General features: G+C 45.8%; 1 protein-coding gene and 1 pseudogene across 2 annotated transcripts in view; one reads left to right on the forward strand and one right to left on the reverse strand.

Annotated features, from left to right (window-relative positions):
* Positions 1 to 17,815, reverse strand: part of LOC309808912 (centrosomal protein of 78 kDa-like) — an 823,590-nt pseudogene that overhangs the window by 742,248 nt on the left and 63,527 nt on the right. The window lies entirely within an intron of this gene.
* LOC309808100 (speedy protein E4-like) lies at positions 9,831 to 16,380 on the forward strand (the record flags this gene model as incomplete). Its single annotated transcript, XM_082628101.1, has 6 exons — positions 9,831 to 9,939; positions 10,458 to 10,679; positions 11,575 to 11,633; positions 12,118 to 12,203; positions 13,720 to 13,888; positions 14,049 to 16,380. The coding sequence occupies 6 exons, from the start codon at positions 9,831 to 9,833 to the stop codon at positions 14,307 to 14,309; spliced, it is 906 nt and encodes a 301-aa protein (XP_082484227.1). The 3' UTR covers positions 14,310 to 16,380.

Consider the following 17,815-nt stretch of genomic DNA (forward strand, 5'->3'; position numbering starts at 1 on the left):
GTGTTCCAGTGGTGGTAAAGAATCCGCCTTCTAATACAGGGTACGTGGGTTCAAAGGCTGGGAACACTGGTCCGGGAGCTAAGATCCCACACGCCACGGGGCAATTAAGCCCGCGTGCTGCAATTAGACACGATGCAGCCTAAGAGAGATAAATAATTTTTTACAAATAAAAATTAAAAAAATAAAGGCAGGGGAAGCAGGAAAGTGACCGTCTCATGTGAATTCCTTCTTATTCAAAATACAGGTCGTAGCAGTTTACTTGGGCTGCGTCACAAAATACGACACACTGGCGGGCTTAAGCAACACAAATGCACTGTCCGACATTTACGCAGGCTGCAAGTCTGAGATCAAGGTGTCAGCAGGGTTGGTCCCCTCTGAGGGCTGTACGGGAGGATGTGCTCCAGGCTTCCTGGTGGAGAGGGCGGTTTCCTCACAAGCACATGCACTGTGTATGTACCACGTAGGTGCCTGGGCTGAACTCCGATCCCAGGGCTGCTCATCCGCAGCAGCACCAGGCCGCTGGAGGGCTTGTCACGGACCCGTTGGCAGGAGGACTGCAGGCTGACACAGACGTCCGCTCAGCTGTGGACCCATGGCCCGGCCACAGCCCTACCAGAGGCTGCCTGGTTGAAATCCAGGTCACGGTTCACCTCCCTCCTGCTTATTGCATTCAATGACGCCTTGAAGACCCCCTACTGCACCAGCCTGGGTGGCACATCCCACCCAGTCATTTCCAAATCAGAAGCATGTCAATTGAGAAGGTTAAAATTAGGCCCTGGCTCAGTGCTGTGGAATTAGAATCTGTGAGGCTGGGTCCAGGCATCTGTGTTGGAATATTTTCTCCACGTGACTCTCATGCCCAAAGGATTGTATTGACGAAGCACTTCTGCTTCACCCTACTGATATTTCTGCACGAGAGCTACAGCCGTTGTTATATTAAACTGCATCCACAGGAGGAAAAGAGAGGAGGAGAGGTGATAGTTTTGCTTATCTCCAAACACGCTGTTACTGAACCAAACTTGGGTCCACTCGCCCGCACGCACTAAAGCCAATCTACTGACACAGGTCACGGTGAAGGAAAGTGCCACGTTTATGGCAGGGCAACAAGCAAGGGGTCCAGGTATCTAGGGCTCAAAAGGCCCCCACTCCCCAGTGGCTTTCAGGGAAAGGTGTTTACAGATGGGGTGAGGCTGTTGGTGGGAACGTACACTGGTGCTGCCGCTGTGCAGAACAGTGTGGAGGTTCCTCAAAACACTAAAGCTAGAGCTACCGTAGGACCCAGCAATCCCACTCCTGGGCATATACCCAGAGAAAACCATAATTCAAGAAGACACATGCACCCCAATATGTACAGCAGTACGATTTACAATAGCCAAGACATGGAAGCAACTTAAATGTCCATCGACAGAGGGATGGATAGGGAAGATGTGGTACATATGTGTGATGGAATACTACTCAGCCATAAAAAAGAATGAGATTATGCCATGTGCAGCAACATGGATGGACCTAGAGATTATCATACTAAGTGAAGGATGTCAGACAAAGACAAATACCATATGCTATCACTCCTATGTGGAATCTAAAACAGTGATATGAATGAACTTCTTAACAAAACAGAAACAGACTCACAGACATAGAAAAAAAACTTAGGTTTACCAAAGGGAAAAGGTGGGGGAGAGGGATAGATCAGGAGGTTGGGGCTAACATATGCACACAACTATATATAAAACAGGAAATCAACAAGGACCTCCTGTAGAGCACAGGGATCTCTACTCAATATTCTGTATTAACCTAGGGAGTTCCCTGGTGGCCCAGAGGTTAGGATTCTGGTCTTTCACGGCCGTGGCCCGGGTTCAATCCCTGGTCGGGGAACTGAGATCCTACAAGCCACACAGCACCATGAAAAAAAAGCAAAATTCGGTAATAACCTAAATGGGAAAACAATCTGAAAAAGAATAGATATCTGTGTCCATATAACTGAATCACTTTGCTGTACACCGGAAACTAACACAACACTGTAAATCAACTATACTCCCAATATAAAATTTAAAAAATGTTTAAAGTGAATTACAAACGAGTGGGGTGAGGGAGAGGAGGTTGAGGCGTGTGTGGTCAGCTTGTGGACATTCTTCCGATTGGTTGGTGGTGAGGTAATCTGAGGTCAACATCATCAACCGGCTGGTTCCAGCTGGTCTGGGGTCTACGTGCTTGTGGGCAGCATGCAGTTACCTTCCTCCCCCCTGCTGGGGGCTTCAGTCTCTGCAAAACAGCTCCAAGGACGTGGCTCAGAACAGTATCTACAGCCCTTGAGGAGGAACTAAAGGTCCTTGACTTTGTTTAACGGCTACACTAGTATTATTTGGTCTTTTGGGACTCTTTTCCTTGCTTTTGGCACTTTCTCCCTTCTCTGATTAAATTGTTTGTTTCCAACTCACGGAAGGCTAGGAGGCTAAAATTTTCTAAAGACAAGAAGCAGGCAGAAGACATGGGGAGAATCCGTCCCAGGAAGGCCCCACAAGGTCCTGCTCACTTACAACATCACATTCAATCTGGGCTGTTTACGCCATTTTTGGACAACATACCAACACATCTTAAGATGGGTCCCACCCGACTGTAGCGCATTTGGACAAGGTGCGGTGGGGTGGGATTATGCAAATCCAGATCTGAAGACTAGATAAAGCAATCAGGGTATTTCACAGTACACAAGAGAAATTTTCATGGGGACAGAATACCAACCTTCTAATATTTGAAAGCCTGTTAGCCAAGAGGGAGAGTGAACTTCTGTTTTGTTATACAAGGACCCAATCAGCTGTGATGGTTGAAAGCATGAGGAACGCAAATCTGAATTCATTTGCCTCCTAACAATGCAACGTCTACAGCAGAGGGACACAGGTCCTCAAGCAGCAGTGCTTTTCCCAGCAGTGCAGACCCTGAGGAGAGCCAGGCTGTGGCAGCTCTGGAGGACCTCAGACACTCTTTGCACGGCCTCTGAGACCTAGAACATCTCAGAAAGTCCACGAGTGCAAACCAAAGAGACACTCAGTCCCTGCACCTTGGATGAACTGATTTGACTCTATGTATGCATTGCTAGGGCTAATTAGAAATATGGAAGTGATCAGAAGACAGAATAAACCTCTGGGCACATCCTGAACAACACAGATACTTCTCATCAAAGTCCAAACAATAATTCAAAAGCAAGATTCAGAGCCAAAATGTGGAAACAAACCAAGTGTTCACTGACAGATGAATGGATCAAGAAAATGTAGTGTGTATATTCACACAACAGATATTATTCACCCACAAACAGGAAGGAAAGTTTCTAATTGATACAAAGACCATTTATGTATTTTTCAAAGATTGACATTTCTTTGTATGAACAGTGAAAATTTAACAATTCCACTTTTAAGAGGAAAGGTTAGTGTTTCTTTGTAGAAACAATTAAGTCTCAGCAGTAGAGGCATAAGCACACACGTGCACACAGAGTAAACAGAACAGCGCCCCACTACCTCCCCGCAATCTGATCCCCCGATGAGCCCTGCTGATTCTCCCTTCAAATACAGAGAACCTGTTTACTTCTCTCCATCTTCTCAGACATCGTCTTCCTGGACTACCACGCCAAATTCCTAACCTTATCTGGGTCTCCCAACTTCCACTCTTACTGAATCCCCACCCCATCCATTTATGCAGCAGCCAAAATCAATTGTTCCCCTTTCAGTGCAAACTGGATCAGGACACCTCTCATTCACTGCTTTCCCACTGCACTTGGCAAACATCTGAACTTCTTCAGACCCACGGTTTTATTTCCTTCTCACTCACTGTGTACTGTGTACTGTCCACACTGGCTTTGGGGTCTAGGAAGGAAATTTTGACACAGGCTACCACACAGATGACATGCGAAGACATTAAGCTAAGTGGATAAGTCAGATACAAATGGACAAATGTTACATGATTCCACTTCTGTGAGGTCCCCAGACGGGTCAAATTCAGAGAGACAGAAAGTGGAGTGGTGGGTGTCAGGGGCTGGGAGGGGGATGGGGAGTCAGTGTTTAATGGGGACAGAGTTTCACTTGGACAGGATGAAAACATTCTGGAGATGGATGGTCGGGATGGTTGCACAACAATGAGAATTCTTTTATTTTTCCTTAAGATTTTTGTTTTACTTATTTTCGGCTGCGTTGGGTCTTCGTTGCTGTGCGCAGGCTTTCTCTAGTCGCGGCGAGCGGGGGCTACTCTTCGGTGCAGTGTGCAGGCTTCTCATTGAGGTGGCTTCTCTTTGCGGCAGAGCATGGGCCCTAGGCGCATGGGCTCAGTAGTTGTGGCTCGCGGGCTGAGGAGTTATGGCTTGCAAGCTCAGTAGTTGTGGCGCATGGGCGTTAGGTGCTCCGCGGTATGTGGGATCTTCCCGGACCAGGGCTCGAACCTGTGTCCCCTGCATCGGCAGGCGGATTCTTGACCACTGTGCCACCAGGGAAACCCAAGAAAAAAAGCAAGACTCAGACCCAAAGGGGAGGAGTGGAAGTACGAGTTGGGAGGTTCAGAAGAAGCTTCCAGTGACACTGCATGACCCTGAGTTGGCTATTTTCTTCTCTGCATCTCGGCTACCATATACTTCCTACCCTCATAGAAAAATAACCTGTCTGGAATTGGAAATTTTTCCATTTAGTCTTTTTGTGCATGTGACATTTTTATTCAGAAAAATAATCTGTGTTGAACTGGAGTTTTTTCCATTTAGTATTTTGTACATGTGACATTTTTATTCAGGTAGTGAAATCTCTGGGTCAACAGTGATACCACATTCTCAAGATTTTGATAAGTAGACTAGAACTTCTTAACTGGAATCAAGGGGCAGGCTTTGGACAATCCATGGACTTTGTGACATCCAAAGGTGCCCTTTGTGTGTGTGTGTGTGTGTGTGTGTGTGTTTGTAGACACCCTTTGAAGGGTGCGTGAGCACCTGTAGTTTTCTATGATTTTAGCTTCTCCAAATGGCTCTTGGACTCAAAGGTGCCTGAGGGGAGCGGACGTGTACTCCCCCAGTACAGAATTCTGAACGCAGTGTCAGTAAACATTCAGCCAAAGAGCTTTGCCAAATGGCGTGTTTTAACGTAACTTTTTAATCCAGTGAGTCGATGTACCTGGGATCTTTTTTTACATACTTATCTCATTCTTTCTTTATTTTTTTTGGGGGGGGGTACGCGGGCCTCTCACGGTTGTGGCCTCTCCCGTTGCGGAGCACAGGCTCCGGACGCGCAGACTCAGCGGCCATGGCTCATGGGCCCAGCCACTCCGCGGCATGTGGGATCTTCCTGAACCGGGGTACCAACCCGTGTCCCCTGCATCGGCAGGTGGACTCTCAACCACTGCACCACCACGGAAGCCATTATCTCACTCTTATAAGGCTGAAACGTTGCTGCTTCCCCTAAGTTTCCTTGTCCCTCTCCCCACTCTCCCACCAGGCCGTGGAAGAGGAATGGGAGGGAGGGGGAGAGTCCAGCAGGGAGAGGACAGTGCACCTGCTGGGAAGCGGTAAAGAGGGGTGCAGGGTGGGAGGGAGGGAGACACAAGAGGGAGGGGATATGGGAACAGGTGTATATGTATAACTGATTCGCTTTGTTATAAAGCAGAAACTAATACACCATTGTGAATCAATTGTACTCCAATAAACTTGTAAAAAAAATTAGAACTACCATATGACACAGCATTTTCACTCCTGGATATATATCGAAAAAAATAAAACCAAAAAACATTAATTTGAAAAGATATATGCACCCTAATGTTCATGGCAGCATTATTTACAATTGACAACATATGGAAGCAAGCTAAGTGTTTATTAAGAGATGAATGGGTAAGGAAGATGTGATATATATACATACAATGGAATACTACTTAGCTAAAAAAATTTTTTTTTGAATTGAAATTGTATCAAGTATCTTTTCCGACCACAATGCTATGAGACTAGACATCAATTACAGGAAAAGAGCTGTAAAAAAATACAAACACATGGAGGCTAAACAATACACTACTTAATAACGAAGTGATCACTGAAGAAATCAAAGAGGAAATTAAAAAATACCTAGAAACAAATGACAATGGAGACATGACGACCCAAAACCTAGGAGAGGCAGCAAAAGCAGTTCTAAGAGGGAAGTTTATAGCCATACAATCCCACCTTAAGAAACAGGAAACATCTCGAATAAACAACCTAATCTTGCACCTAAAGCAATTAGAGAAAGAAGAACAAAAACATCCCAAAGTTAGCAGAAGGAAAGAAATCATAAAGATCAGATCAGAAATAAATGAAAAAGAAATGAAGGAAACGATAGCAAAGATCAACCAAACTAAAAGCTGGTTCTTTGAGAAGATAAACAAAATTGATAAACCATTAGCCAGACTCATCAAGAAAAAAAGGGAGAAGACTCAAATCAATAGAATTAGAAATGAAAAAGGAGAAGTAACAACTGACACTGCAGAAATACAAAAGATCATGAGAGATTACTACAAGCAACTCTATGCCAATAAAATGGACAACCTGGAAGAAATGGACAAATTCTTAGAAATGCACAACCTGCCAAGACTGAATCAGGAAGAAATAGAAAATATGAACAGACCAATCACAAGCACTGAAATTGAAACTGTGATAAAAAATCTTCCAACAAACAAAAGCCCAGGACCAGATGGCTTCACAGGCGAATTCTATCAAGCATTTAGAGAAGAGCTAACACCTATCCTTCTCAAACTCTTCCAAAATATAGCAGAGGGAGGAACACTCCCAAACTCATTCTACGAGGCCACCATCACCTTGATACCAAAACCAGACAAGGATGTCACAAAGAAAGAAAACTACAGGCCAATATCACTGATGAACATAGATGCAAAAATCCTCAACAAAATACTAGCAAACAGAATCTAACAGCACATTAAAAGGATCTTACACCATGATCAAGTGGGGTTTATTCCAGGAATGCAAGGATTCTTCAATATACGCAAATCAATCAACGTGATACACCATATTAACAAATGGAAGGAGAAAAACCATATGATCATCTCAATAGATGCAGAGAAAGCTTTTGACAAAATTCAACACCCATTTATGATAAAAACCCTGCAGAAAGTAGGCATAGAGGGAACTTTCCTCAACATAATAAAGGCCATATATGACAAACCCACAGCCAGCATCGTCCTCAATGGTGAAAAGCTGAAACCATTTCCACTAACATCAGGAAAAAGACAAGGTTGCCCACTCTCACCACTCTTATTAAACATAGTTTTGGAAGTTTTAGCCACAGCAATCAGAGAACAAAAGGAAATAAAAGGAATCCAAATCGGAAACGAAGTAAAGCTGTCACTGTTTGCAGATGACATGATGCTATACGTAGAGAATCCTAAAGATGCTACCAGAAAACTACTAGAGCTAATCAATGAATTTGGTAGAGGTGCAGGATACAAAATTAATGCACATAAATCTCTGGCATTCCTATATACTAATGATGAAAAATCTGAAAGTGAAATCAAGGAAACACTCCCATTTACCATTGCAACAAAAAGAATAAAATATCTAGGAATAAACCTACCTAAGGAGACAAAAGACCTGTATGCAGAAAATTATAAGACACTGATGAAAGAAATTAAAGATGATACAAATAGATGGAGAGATGTACCATGTTCTTGGATTGGAAGAATCAACATTGTGAAAATGACTCTACTACCCAAAGCAACCTACAGATTCAATGCAATCCCTATCAAACTACCACTGGCATTTTTCACAGAACTAGAACAAAAAATTTCACAATTTGTATGGAAACACAAAAGACCCCGAATAGCCAAAGCAATCTTGAGAACGAAAAATGGAGCTGGAGGAATCAGGCTCCCTGACTTCAGACTATACTACAAAGCTACAGTAATCAAGACAGTATGGTACTGGCACAAAAACAGAAAGATCAATGGAACAGGATAGAAAGCCCAGAGATAAGCCCACGCACATATGCTCACCTTATCTTTGATAAAGGAAGCAGGAATGTACAGTGGAGAAAGGACAGTCTCTTCAATAAGTGGTACTGGGAAAACTGGATAGGGACATGTAAAAGTATGAGATTCGATCACTCCCTAACACCATACACAAAAATAAGCTCAAAATGGATTAAAGACTTAAATGTAAGTCCAGAAACTATCAAACTCTTAGAGGAAAACATAGGCAGAACACTCTATGACATAAATCACAGCAAGATCCTTTTGGACCCACCTCCTAGAGAAAAGGAAATCAAAATGAAAATAAACAAATGCGACCTAATGAAACTTCAAAGCTTTTGCACAGCAAAGGAAACCATAAACAAGACCAAAAGACAACCCTCAGAATGGGAGAAAATATTTGCAAATGAAGCAACTGACAAAGGATTAATCTCCAAAATTTATAAGCAGCTCATGCAGCTCAATAACAAAAAAACAAACAACCCAATCCAAAAATGGGCAGAAGACCTAAATAGACATTTCTCCACAGAAGATATACAGACTGCCAACAAACACATGAAAGGATGCTCAACATCTTTACTCATTAGAGAAATACAAATCAAAACTACAATGAGATATCATCTCACACCAGTCAGAATGGCCATCATCAAAAAATCTAGAAACAATAAATGCTGGAGAGGGTGTGGAAAAAAGGGAACACTCTTGCACTGCTGGTGGGAATGTGAATTGGTACAGCCACTATGGAGAACGGTATGGAGGTTCCTTAAAAAACTACAAATAGAACTACCATATGACCCAGCAATCCCACTACTGGGCATATACCCTGAGAAAACCATAATTCAGAAAGAGACATGTACCAAAATGTTCATAGCAGCCCTATTTACAATAGCCCGGAGATGGAAACAACCTAAGTGTCCATCATCGGATGAATGGGTAAAGAAGATGTGGCACATATATACAATGGAATATTACTCAGCCATAAAAAGAAACGAAATTGAGCTATTTGTAATGAGGTGGATGGACCTAGAGCCTGTCATACAGAGTGAAGTAAGTCAGAAAGAGAAAGACAAATACTGTATGCTGACACATATATATGGAATTTAAGAAAAAAAAATGTCATGAAGAACATAGGGGTAAGACAGGAATAAAGACACAGACCTACTAGAGAATGGACTTGAGGATATGGGGAGGGGGAAGGGTAAGCTGTGACAAAGTGAAAGAGCGGCATGGACATATATACACTACCAAACGTAAGGTAGATAGCTAGTGGGAAGCAGCCGCATAGCACAGGGAGATCAGCTCGGTGCTTTGTGACTGCCTGGAGGGGTGGGATAGGGAGGGTGGGAGGGAGACGCAAAAGGGAGGGGATATGCAAACATATGTATATGTATAACTGATTAAATTTGTTATAAAGCAAAAAAAAAATTAAAAATAAAGATGAAGAAAAAAAAAAAGAATAAAATTTTGCCATTTATGACAAAAAAAAAGAGGGGTCCGGATACCCTGAGGGGGGTTTTGGAGGATGGGCAGAGGTTGGGTCAGTGGCAGGAGATACCATTTACCCCTGATCTCTGGGACAAGTGCACGCATAGGTCTGACAGTTACTTGTGCTTTCCTTCAAACTGGTTTCCTTCAAACTCCGATGATGACATCAGAGGCTTCCGACCTTCCCGATTGGATGGACCAGACTCCTTGGTGCTTGGCAGCAGTAGTAGACAACAGAATCTCGCCAGAGCTTCTCTCCACTGACAGTTGCCCCGCAGCTTGGAGAAGGGACGACCACTTGTGTTTAGCCCAAGTCCAGAAGAAGAGTTGGGACAAAGCAGAGTCTAGGCTTCGAGGAAGGGAAGAGTCTGGGAGACATCATGGACAATCGTCAACCGACTTCCCAGGCTGAGGAGCTGAATTCCCAGTCCAGCTCTTCAGGGTACCCCCTGGAGTTGACTGTCTATGAAGAAAGCCCAGGACCGTCAGGTGAGGGAGCTGGCATGAGAAGGAATTTCAGAGATTTGACCAGTAAGGAGGAAAGGGTACAGAGGTCGGGAAGGAGCACCTGCATAAGGTGCCTATGAAAGAAAGGAGACATTCAGAAAGCCAGGGATTGAGGGAGGAGAGCACAGGAGCTGGGGACACGGAACACCTGGGGAGCAAGAAACAGGGTTAGGAGATGAGATCCAAGGATGAGAGAAGGGGAGAGAGGAAACAAGGGGAGGGTTCTTTTTTTTTATTCCTGGTGGGAGAAATTATCTACCATGAGAAAGAGTTTCGAGGACGGGAAGCTGGACAAATGACAAAAAGAGTCAGGGGAGGGATAGGTAGATGTGGACAGAGAAAGATGGAAAGATGACTTGGGGCAAGGTCAGCGGTCTGTGAGACTGGAAAGCACGGGGGTGCTTCGGGGGGGAGGCGGAGTCGGGGTGGGGTTGGGTGGTCACCAGTGGCTGAATTCCCAAGACGAGAGCGTCATACTGTAGTCTCTTCTCCTTCGTCAGCTCCCTGGGCTGGTTGCAGCCCCCCGCCTCAGCGCCCCGGCTGTAAGAGGAAGAGGTCAGTGGCGTTCAGAGCGGAGGTGGAGGGCAACACGGCCGCTGAGGCCCAGGACACCTGGGTCGTGGAGTTGCTGAGTGGGCTCAAGATGAAGCTGAAGCGACAGCGGGTGTCTTCAGTGCTGCCTGAGCACCACGAGGCCGACACCTGGGTCGTGGAGTCGCTGAGTGGGTTCAAGATGAAGCTGAAGCGACAGCGGGTGTCTTCAGTGCTGCCTGAGCACCACGAGGCCGACACCTGGGTCGTGGAGTCGCTGAGTGGGTTCAAGATGAAGCTGAAGCGACAGCGGGTGTCTTCAGTGCTGCCTGAGCACCACGAGGCCGACACCTGGGTCGTGGAGTCGTTCAGTGGGCTCAAGATGAAGCTGAAGCGACAGCGGGTGTCTTCAGTGCTGCCTGAGCACCACAAGGTCTTCAAGTGGATGCTTGGTAAGGACCCACCGCCCTGCCCAGCAACCTCCAATCCTATACTTGAAAAACAAACAAACCAGAACTTCCCATGACTACACTTTCCCAGTGGAAAAGAATTCCCTGCTACTTGGTGCGCTCTCCGTCCCTGGCGGACTGTCTACGGATAAAGGATACGGGGGACACATAAAAGATACAGGATGAGGTTAGACTTAGAAATGATACAAGACTAGGTTAGATTTAGAAATGATACAGGATTAGGTTCGCTTGGTTTCAACTGTACCCGAGACTCTAGCTCTTACTGGCCTTTTGAATCTTACTGGCATGTTCGGGGTGGGGGGAGGAGGGGCTGACAAGCCATCTTCACCCCCTGACATGACTGTCAATTGAGACATTGGCTGAGAGTATCTTGATGCCCTCTGCAGGTACGTGAATGCATGATGAAGGGGCATCACTCCCTGTCACTCGGCCCCCCCAGAAGGGGAGTCACCCCCTTTCCTCCCACAGTGAATGGTCTTCCCTCCCCTCTTTCCATCAGCTTCACCCTGGGCCACATCTTGGCATTTCCCCAGGGGGGCGCGGTTCACCCTCTTGGCTCTGGAATGCTCCCACGACAGCCCTGTTCCCACTGGCAACATCTGCCCTTTTTTCACAGAGGATCCCGTCGTTAAGAAATTCCTCGCCTGGGACAAAAACCTGGAAGTATCTGACAAGGTAAGTCACCCACTGAGATGGATTCCTGCTCCAGCGCCTGTTCTAGGTGGGCGCGCTGGGTGCTTTCTACACCCACGTTTCCACTCCCCTCCTAACCTCATGCCTTGTCAACACTTCCCTCCAGGGGCCTCGAGGTCCCTTCTGGGATCTGAGCCCCAGGAGTGCCCCTTTGGTGGTTGCTGCCTAAGTCCCCTCTCCTCTCAGCTCCTGGGGACTCGCCTTGGCTCCGGTTCATCGAACACCGTCCTGTGCCCGCGGCCCTAAGTCCACGCCCTCAATCCCAAAGCCTCCCATCCTTGGAGCGCCGCCAACTCTGACCTTCTGTCCTCTCCCCTTCCCCAAACAATCAGGCTCACCCCACACGGGGGTCTCTCCTCCAAGTGGCACCACCCATTCCTCGTCCCCTGCTCCCTTCTCCCTCCCACTCTTTCTCCTCTTCCAGGATGTGACCTCTCTCCTACGTTTTTTCCCCTCTTTCCATCAGTATCTCCTGTCGATGGTGATAGCGTATGTCAGCCGGGCCGGGCTCCTCTCCTGGCAATTCCAGAGAATCCATTTCTTCATAGCTCTGTGAGTACCTTGCTCCATCCCCGCCATCAATATTCAACACCCTGGGAGGGCAGAGGGAGAGACGTGGGGCTCTGACCTTTCATCTATTTTTTTAAACCCCTTTGTACTGACTCTAGGTGTGAAAATGACAGGATTACGGTACCGTGGTTTCTTTTTCAAACCATGTTCTGTTTTTTATAGCATTCATTGTCAAAACAAACTACCCTAATGTCAATTAAAACACTGAAAGAAACAAAGCAAAACGCAAAACTTTCCTAAGAGGAGAGGAAGAAAGAACTGACACCATCCTGCCCCCGAGTAACAGACTTGAGACGTTTCCGGTTCGAATTCTCCGGTCTCGGGTCTTCCGACATCAGCACCAAGTGTGATTATCTTCCGTTTCTGCATTCCCACGACAAATGCCACAATCGGGGCCCGTATCACATAGCACGGATTTGGTGTCAAATGCTCCCCACTGATGTTTCTTCCAAGTCTCCCAAGCCAGTTGGCTCTATTTGCCTGAACATCCTTCCAAAACACAGGTCTGACCGCTTCACACAATTTCATTGGCTAATGACATGCCAAATCAAGGCCAGAGTTCTGCGTTGGGATTTAACTCTCTCTGCAATCTCCAGCACACCGTCCTGATACTTTATTCCTGTGTTTCACTGCTCCTTCCAAATACCCTGCCCTCTAAGTTTCTATTGAGCTTTCTATCCAGGTATCTTTGCCATACATTTATCTGAAGAAAACGACCTTATCCTTAAAGTGGGTTCAAACACCAAAACCTTCACGATGCCCGATCTCCCTAACTTCTGCATCCCAGAGGCACTTTAGTTCAAATTGTATTATAATGTGATGCTTTGCATTATAGTCATTTCTTATCTCCCCCCTTCCCCTTCCCCGGTCCCACTAGACTAGACACCATGTGGAAGGCAGGTCTCGTCAAAATGTCAATGCATTCCCAAAACACTCAGCACAATTCTTTTCATTGGGCAAATGTTTGTTACTGTGAGACTTCTAGGTAATCAGTATTGCATTTGGCCATGAGATAAAATGTTCATTCATTCATTCATTCATTCATCTAACAAACCTTATAAAGTACACCCTACATGCTGGGGAATATGAGGTGGTGGGAACAGAGATTCACAAAAGGCTGTTGAATTCATGCATCAATATGAACCAAGCCCTAAATGTGTCATTTGCTAGGAGAGGGATGAATGCAGAAACAGATCAGATCAGCTCCTGCCCTCAGGAACTGTACATGTACCTACAACATAGGAAGAGAGGTGTGTGCACATAAAACAAGTTGAAGGGAACGGGGGTTTGGATCGTGTCCTCATCATCAAGGTGTGAGAGGCACCCTTCCGAAGGTCCTGCCTGGCAGTGGCTCCTTGATGACTGGGCGGCTCCCGGTGACGCTGGGCAGGGCTGGGTGGGTCGTGTGAGGATGCTCAGCCTGCCTCTTTTCTGGGAAGCTGATCTCAAGTGGAGGCCCTTCCTGTCCTGATGACAGCGACCTGATGTCTTTCCCCAGCTATGTGGCCAGCGACATGGAAGAGAACAACCAGGCCCCCAAGCAGGCCATCGTTTCGTTCCTCTATGGAAAGAACAGCTCGCAGCATGCCTTGTTCCACAAACTGCGTTCCCAGTTCATCCGTTCCATGGGCTGGAAGACATGGGTCACTCGGGAAGAGTGCGAGCAGGTGGGTGGGCTGTGGCGGTCTCGGGGAGGGGGAGGGACGGAGAGGAGGTGGGGATCATGGGGGACTCGGTTTGGGACTTGGGGACAGACGAGAAAGAACCGGAGGCGGGGCAACGGGAGGCAGCGGCATCCTCATTGCCAGGGGCTGTTTGTCTTTCCAGATCCAGGCTTTTGATCCAGAGCTCTGGGTGTGGGGAAGAGATCGCGCCCTCTTGCCCCAGAGGCCCCAGGACCACGCAGGCCTGAGGTCATCGGCCTGCGCAAAGGTAGGTCTGCGTGCGCAAAGGTGCGGGTGGAATGACGTGTTGTCTACTGAGGAAATCGGAGGAATCCCACTGCTGGACCCACATCACCTCTCACACTGTGAAGGGGGCCAGCCAGGCACACAGCCACGTGCCGACTCTGCGCCAGCCACGGACTGACAGCCACACACAGACACCAGCACCGCGAGGCCCGTGGGCACCAGACCTCGGGGAAACCAGTTTGTCCCAGACGCATGGGTCTCACTGAAGTTATTTCACCCAAAGCAATTGGGTCCAAATAACAGCTTTGACGAGGTGGTGATTCTTTTCCATATACTGCGTTTCCAGTTTCTCTTTTTCATTCATTTTTGGCCTTACATCCCTCAGGGTTATGGGTTCTAGCATTTATCTACAACAAAGTAAATGTCTACAAACAGGATATTAGATAGAACAGCCCACACGTTCAATAAGAAAAGATGAATTATGACTAGCTTTATATTCCTCCAAATTTACTTTCAAATTGCCTATGGCCAGATCACCTGTGACTCTTTATTCCCCCTGACTCACCACTTCTGGACCAATGATTCCTCTAGTACAATTCACCTTTTCCCCCTCACGTTTATGGTCAAGGGGGTTTATCACAACGACTGAAGGTTAAGGAATGCCATCTTCAGCATGGCTTATTACAATTGACACATTAGAGTTCTAGATGTGGGCAGAGGATTGAGCAAACATTTGGTTTAAATCTTGCAAACTAGCTGCCTTCGTCCATTCAACCTGCCCTACTACAGACCGCGTTGCTTAGAAACAACACAGCACGGTCTCTTTTACAAGGGCAATAATCTCATTCATGAGGGCTCTACCCCATGACCTAATAACCTCCCAAAGACCCCACCTCCTAATACCAGCACCTTAGGGGTTAAGATTTTAAGATTTCAACATAAGAATTTTGGGGGACACAAACATTCAGCACATAACACTAACCAAGTTTAGGGCTGAGTATTATTTAAACATTAGGACCCAGGGACTTCCCTGTTGGCACAGTGGTTAAGAAACCGCCTGCCAATGCAGGGCACACAGGTTTGAGCGCTGGTCCGGGAAGACCCCACATGCCGCGGAGCAACTAAGCCCGTGCGCCACAACTACTGCGCCTGCGCTCTAGAGCCCGCGAGCCACAACTACTGAGCCTGCGTTCTAGAGCCCGCAAGCCGCAACTACTCAGCCTGTGCGCCTAGAGCCCGTGCTCCGCAACAAGAGAAGCCGTCAGGAGAAGCAACGGAGAGTAGTCCTCGCTCACCACACACAGCAACAGAGAGAAAGCCCACACACAGCAACAGAGACCCAATGCAGCCAAAAATAAAAGAAAGAAAATAAGTAAATAAATGAAAACTTAATAATAACATAGACATTAGGATGCAGGGTTAGGGTTAGGGATCCGGCCTCAGGTCTCCTGGTCCACGATGTTGACTTGTCAGTGATGTCTGTAGTGTGCTTCCAAGTTCAGAATTTAAGTGGTGCCAAAGGACCAAGGTGAGTTAAGACTAAAGCAGCCTTCTCCAAATGCCAGCTCCCTGAGCAGAATCACCTGGAGTCTGGGCTATAAAGCAGATTACTGGGCCTGACCTTGGGTGCATTCAGTAGTTTTTGGAGTCAGGGTCACCAAAGTCCAAGAATCGCACTTGAAAACAATGAATGGTTCAGGACTGGGGTTCAGAATGGAGAATTTGAGATAAAACTCCAATCATAAATGAGTCTCAATTCTGGTTAGAATTGACTAAGAATGTGAAAACCTTTATATCTGGACAGTTGCCACTTTGAAATCTGACATCCTTGCTCCTTCTCTTACTTCCAGATCACAGAGCCCAGGAGAGATGAGGATGTTCAACAAGAGGTCAATCCAGACACTGACGACAGCCGTGAAGAAGGAAGGGAGAAGCCTCTTGTGCAGATCATCGAGAAGAAGCCAGCATCTTCTAGAATGAGCGGAGGCCAGTTTTCGTGTTATACTCCTAGGAGCGGGGTGTGCTTCTAGGAGTCTGTGGCAGGACAATAAGAAAACAGGGTTTATTCAGATTCCACCCTTTTGGAAGGCACCACCTCAATTTTCAGATCATTTCATTTCCATCTCCCCTGAGACGAACATTGGAGGTCCCATTTTTTATACACTTGTTTGCCCCAGTCTAGAAGCATTTGAAGGTGGAGTGTAGCGGCTCAGAATAGGAGGGAATAACATTAAAATATATAATTAGGAAAAAAAATATATATATATATATATAATTACAGCCACAGGGTCATGACTCATGACTTAAGTTTCACTGGCTTATTTTGAAAATGTCACCTATAAAATTATTGTATTTTTATATTTTATATTTATATATTTATTTTAAATAGTTTTGAAATAGTCTTCATTTTGAAACATCTTATTACTACAAACTTTTGTGATGAGAACTGTAGCTGTTGTATATTTACACATATATACAGTTTTACTCACATTTTCAAGAGAGATTGTTGATTTTATCTATTACATCATATTTCCATTCTACTTATAGCATAGTGGGTATTTCCTCCCAATTCTTGTAAGCATAAATTTTGTATTTTTTTAGTTCTCATTATTGAATTGTGGGAATTCAGTCCTAATTTTTTAACTTGCCTCAGCATGTTTGTATGTTATTTTAGATTGTTCAAGAGTACCGTGCGATGCAGCTTTTGGGGAACTACAATAAAGACGAAAGTCTTCTCACAGTCAGGATGTGTGTGGTCATTACCAGTCGGCTTCGCCTCTTTGCTGTCCAACGAGGTGTTGCTTAATGGCGTTGTGATTATCCAACCACATTTCTTAACTCTGAAAAATAGTCCTCAATTATTTTTCATGTAGAGAAAACTACAGAAGATGAGGCAGGTCTTGCATCATTCAGGACTCCAATACTGAGAGACAACTCTTGGGTAAAAGGAAAGATAGCTTTACTGAGGAAGCCGGCAGTCCAGAAGAGAGGTGGACTCGTGTCCCGAAGAACCAACTCTCCCCTCCTGAAGTTTTGCTTGAGGACTATACAGGGAAAAGAGAAAGGGGCTACATGTTGAAGAGAGGGTTACAGGGTGCGTGATCAGCTCACGGTCATTCTTCTGATTGGTCAGTGGTGAGGTAACGGGGACTCAACATCATCAGCCTTCTGGTTCCAACTGGTCTGGGGTCTACGTGCTTGTGGGCAACATGCAGTTAACTTCTTCCACCTGCTGGGGGTTTCAGTCTCTGCCAAACAGCTCCAAGGATGTGGCTCAGAATATTACCCAATAGCCCTTGAGGAGGAACTAAAGGTCCTTGACTTTGTTTAACAGCCAAGAGACGATTATTTTGTCTTGGCTGTTTTTTCGGCCTCGCCACGCAACTTGCAGGATCTTAGTTCCCTGATCAGGGATCGAAAACAGGCCTCTAGCAGTGGAAGCGCAGAATCCTAACCGCTGAAGTGCCAGGGAGTTCCTGACGGTAGACTTTAAAAAAAAAAAAAAAAAAACAGACCAAAAGGAACACAGTTTTAAGGAAGCTTAACTTTCTCAGAAATGCAGAAATTTTGTTGTGCATTTATTTTCTTTCTTTTTTTCCCCCAATACATTTATTTATATATTTATTTATTTTTGTCTGCGTTGGGTCTTCCTTGTTGCACGTGGGCTTTCTCTAGTTGCAGTGG

Source organism: Mesoplodon mirus (assembly GCF_964341445.2).
Source record: "Mesoplodon mirus genome assembly, chromosome: 7".
Taxonomy (NCBI): Eukaryota; Metazoa; Chordata; class Mammalia; order Artiodactyla; family Ziphiidae; genus Mesoplodon; species Mesoplodon mirus.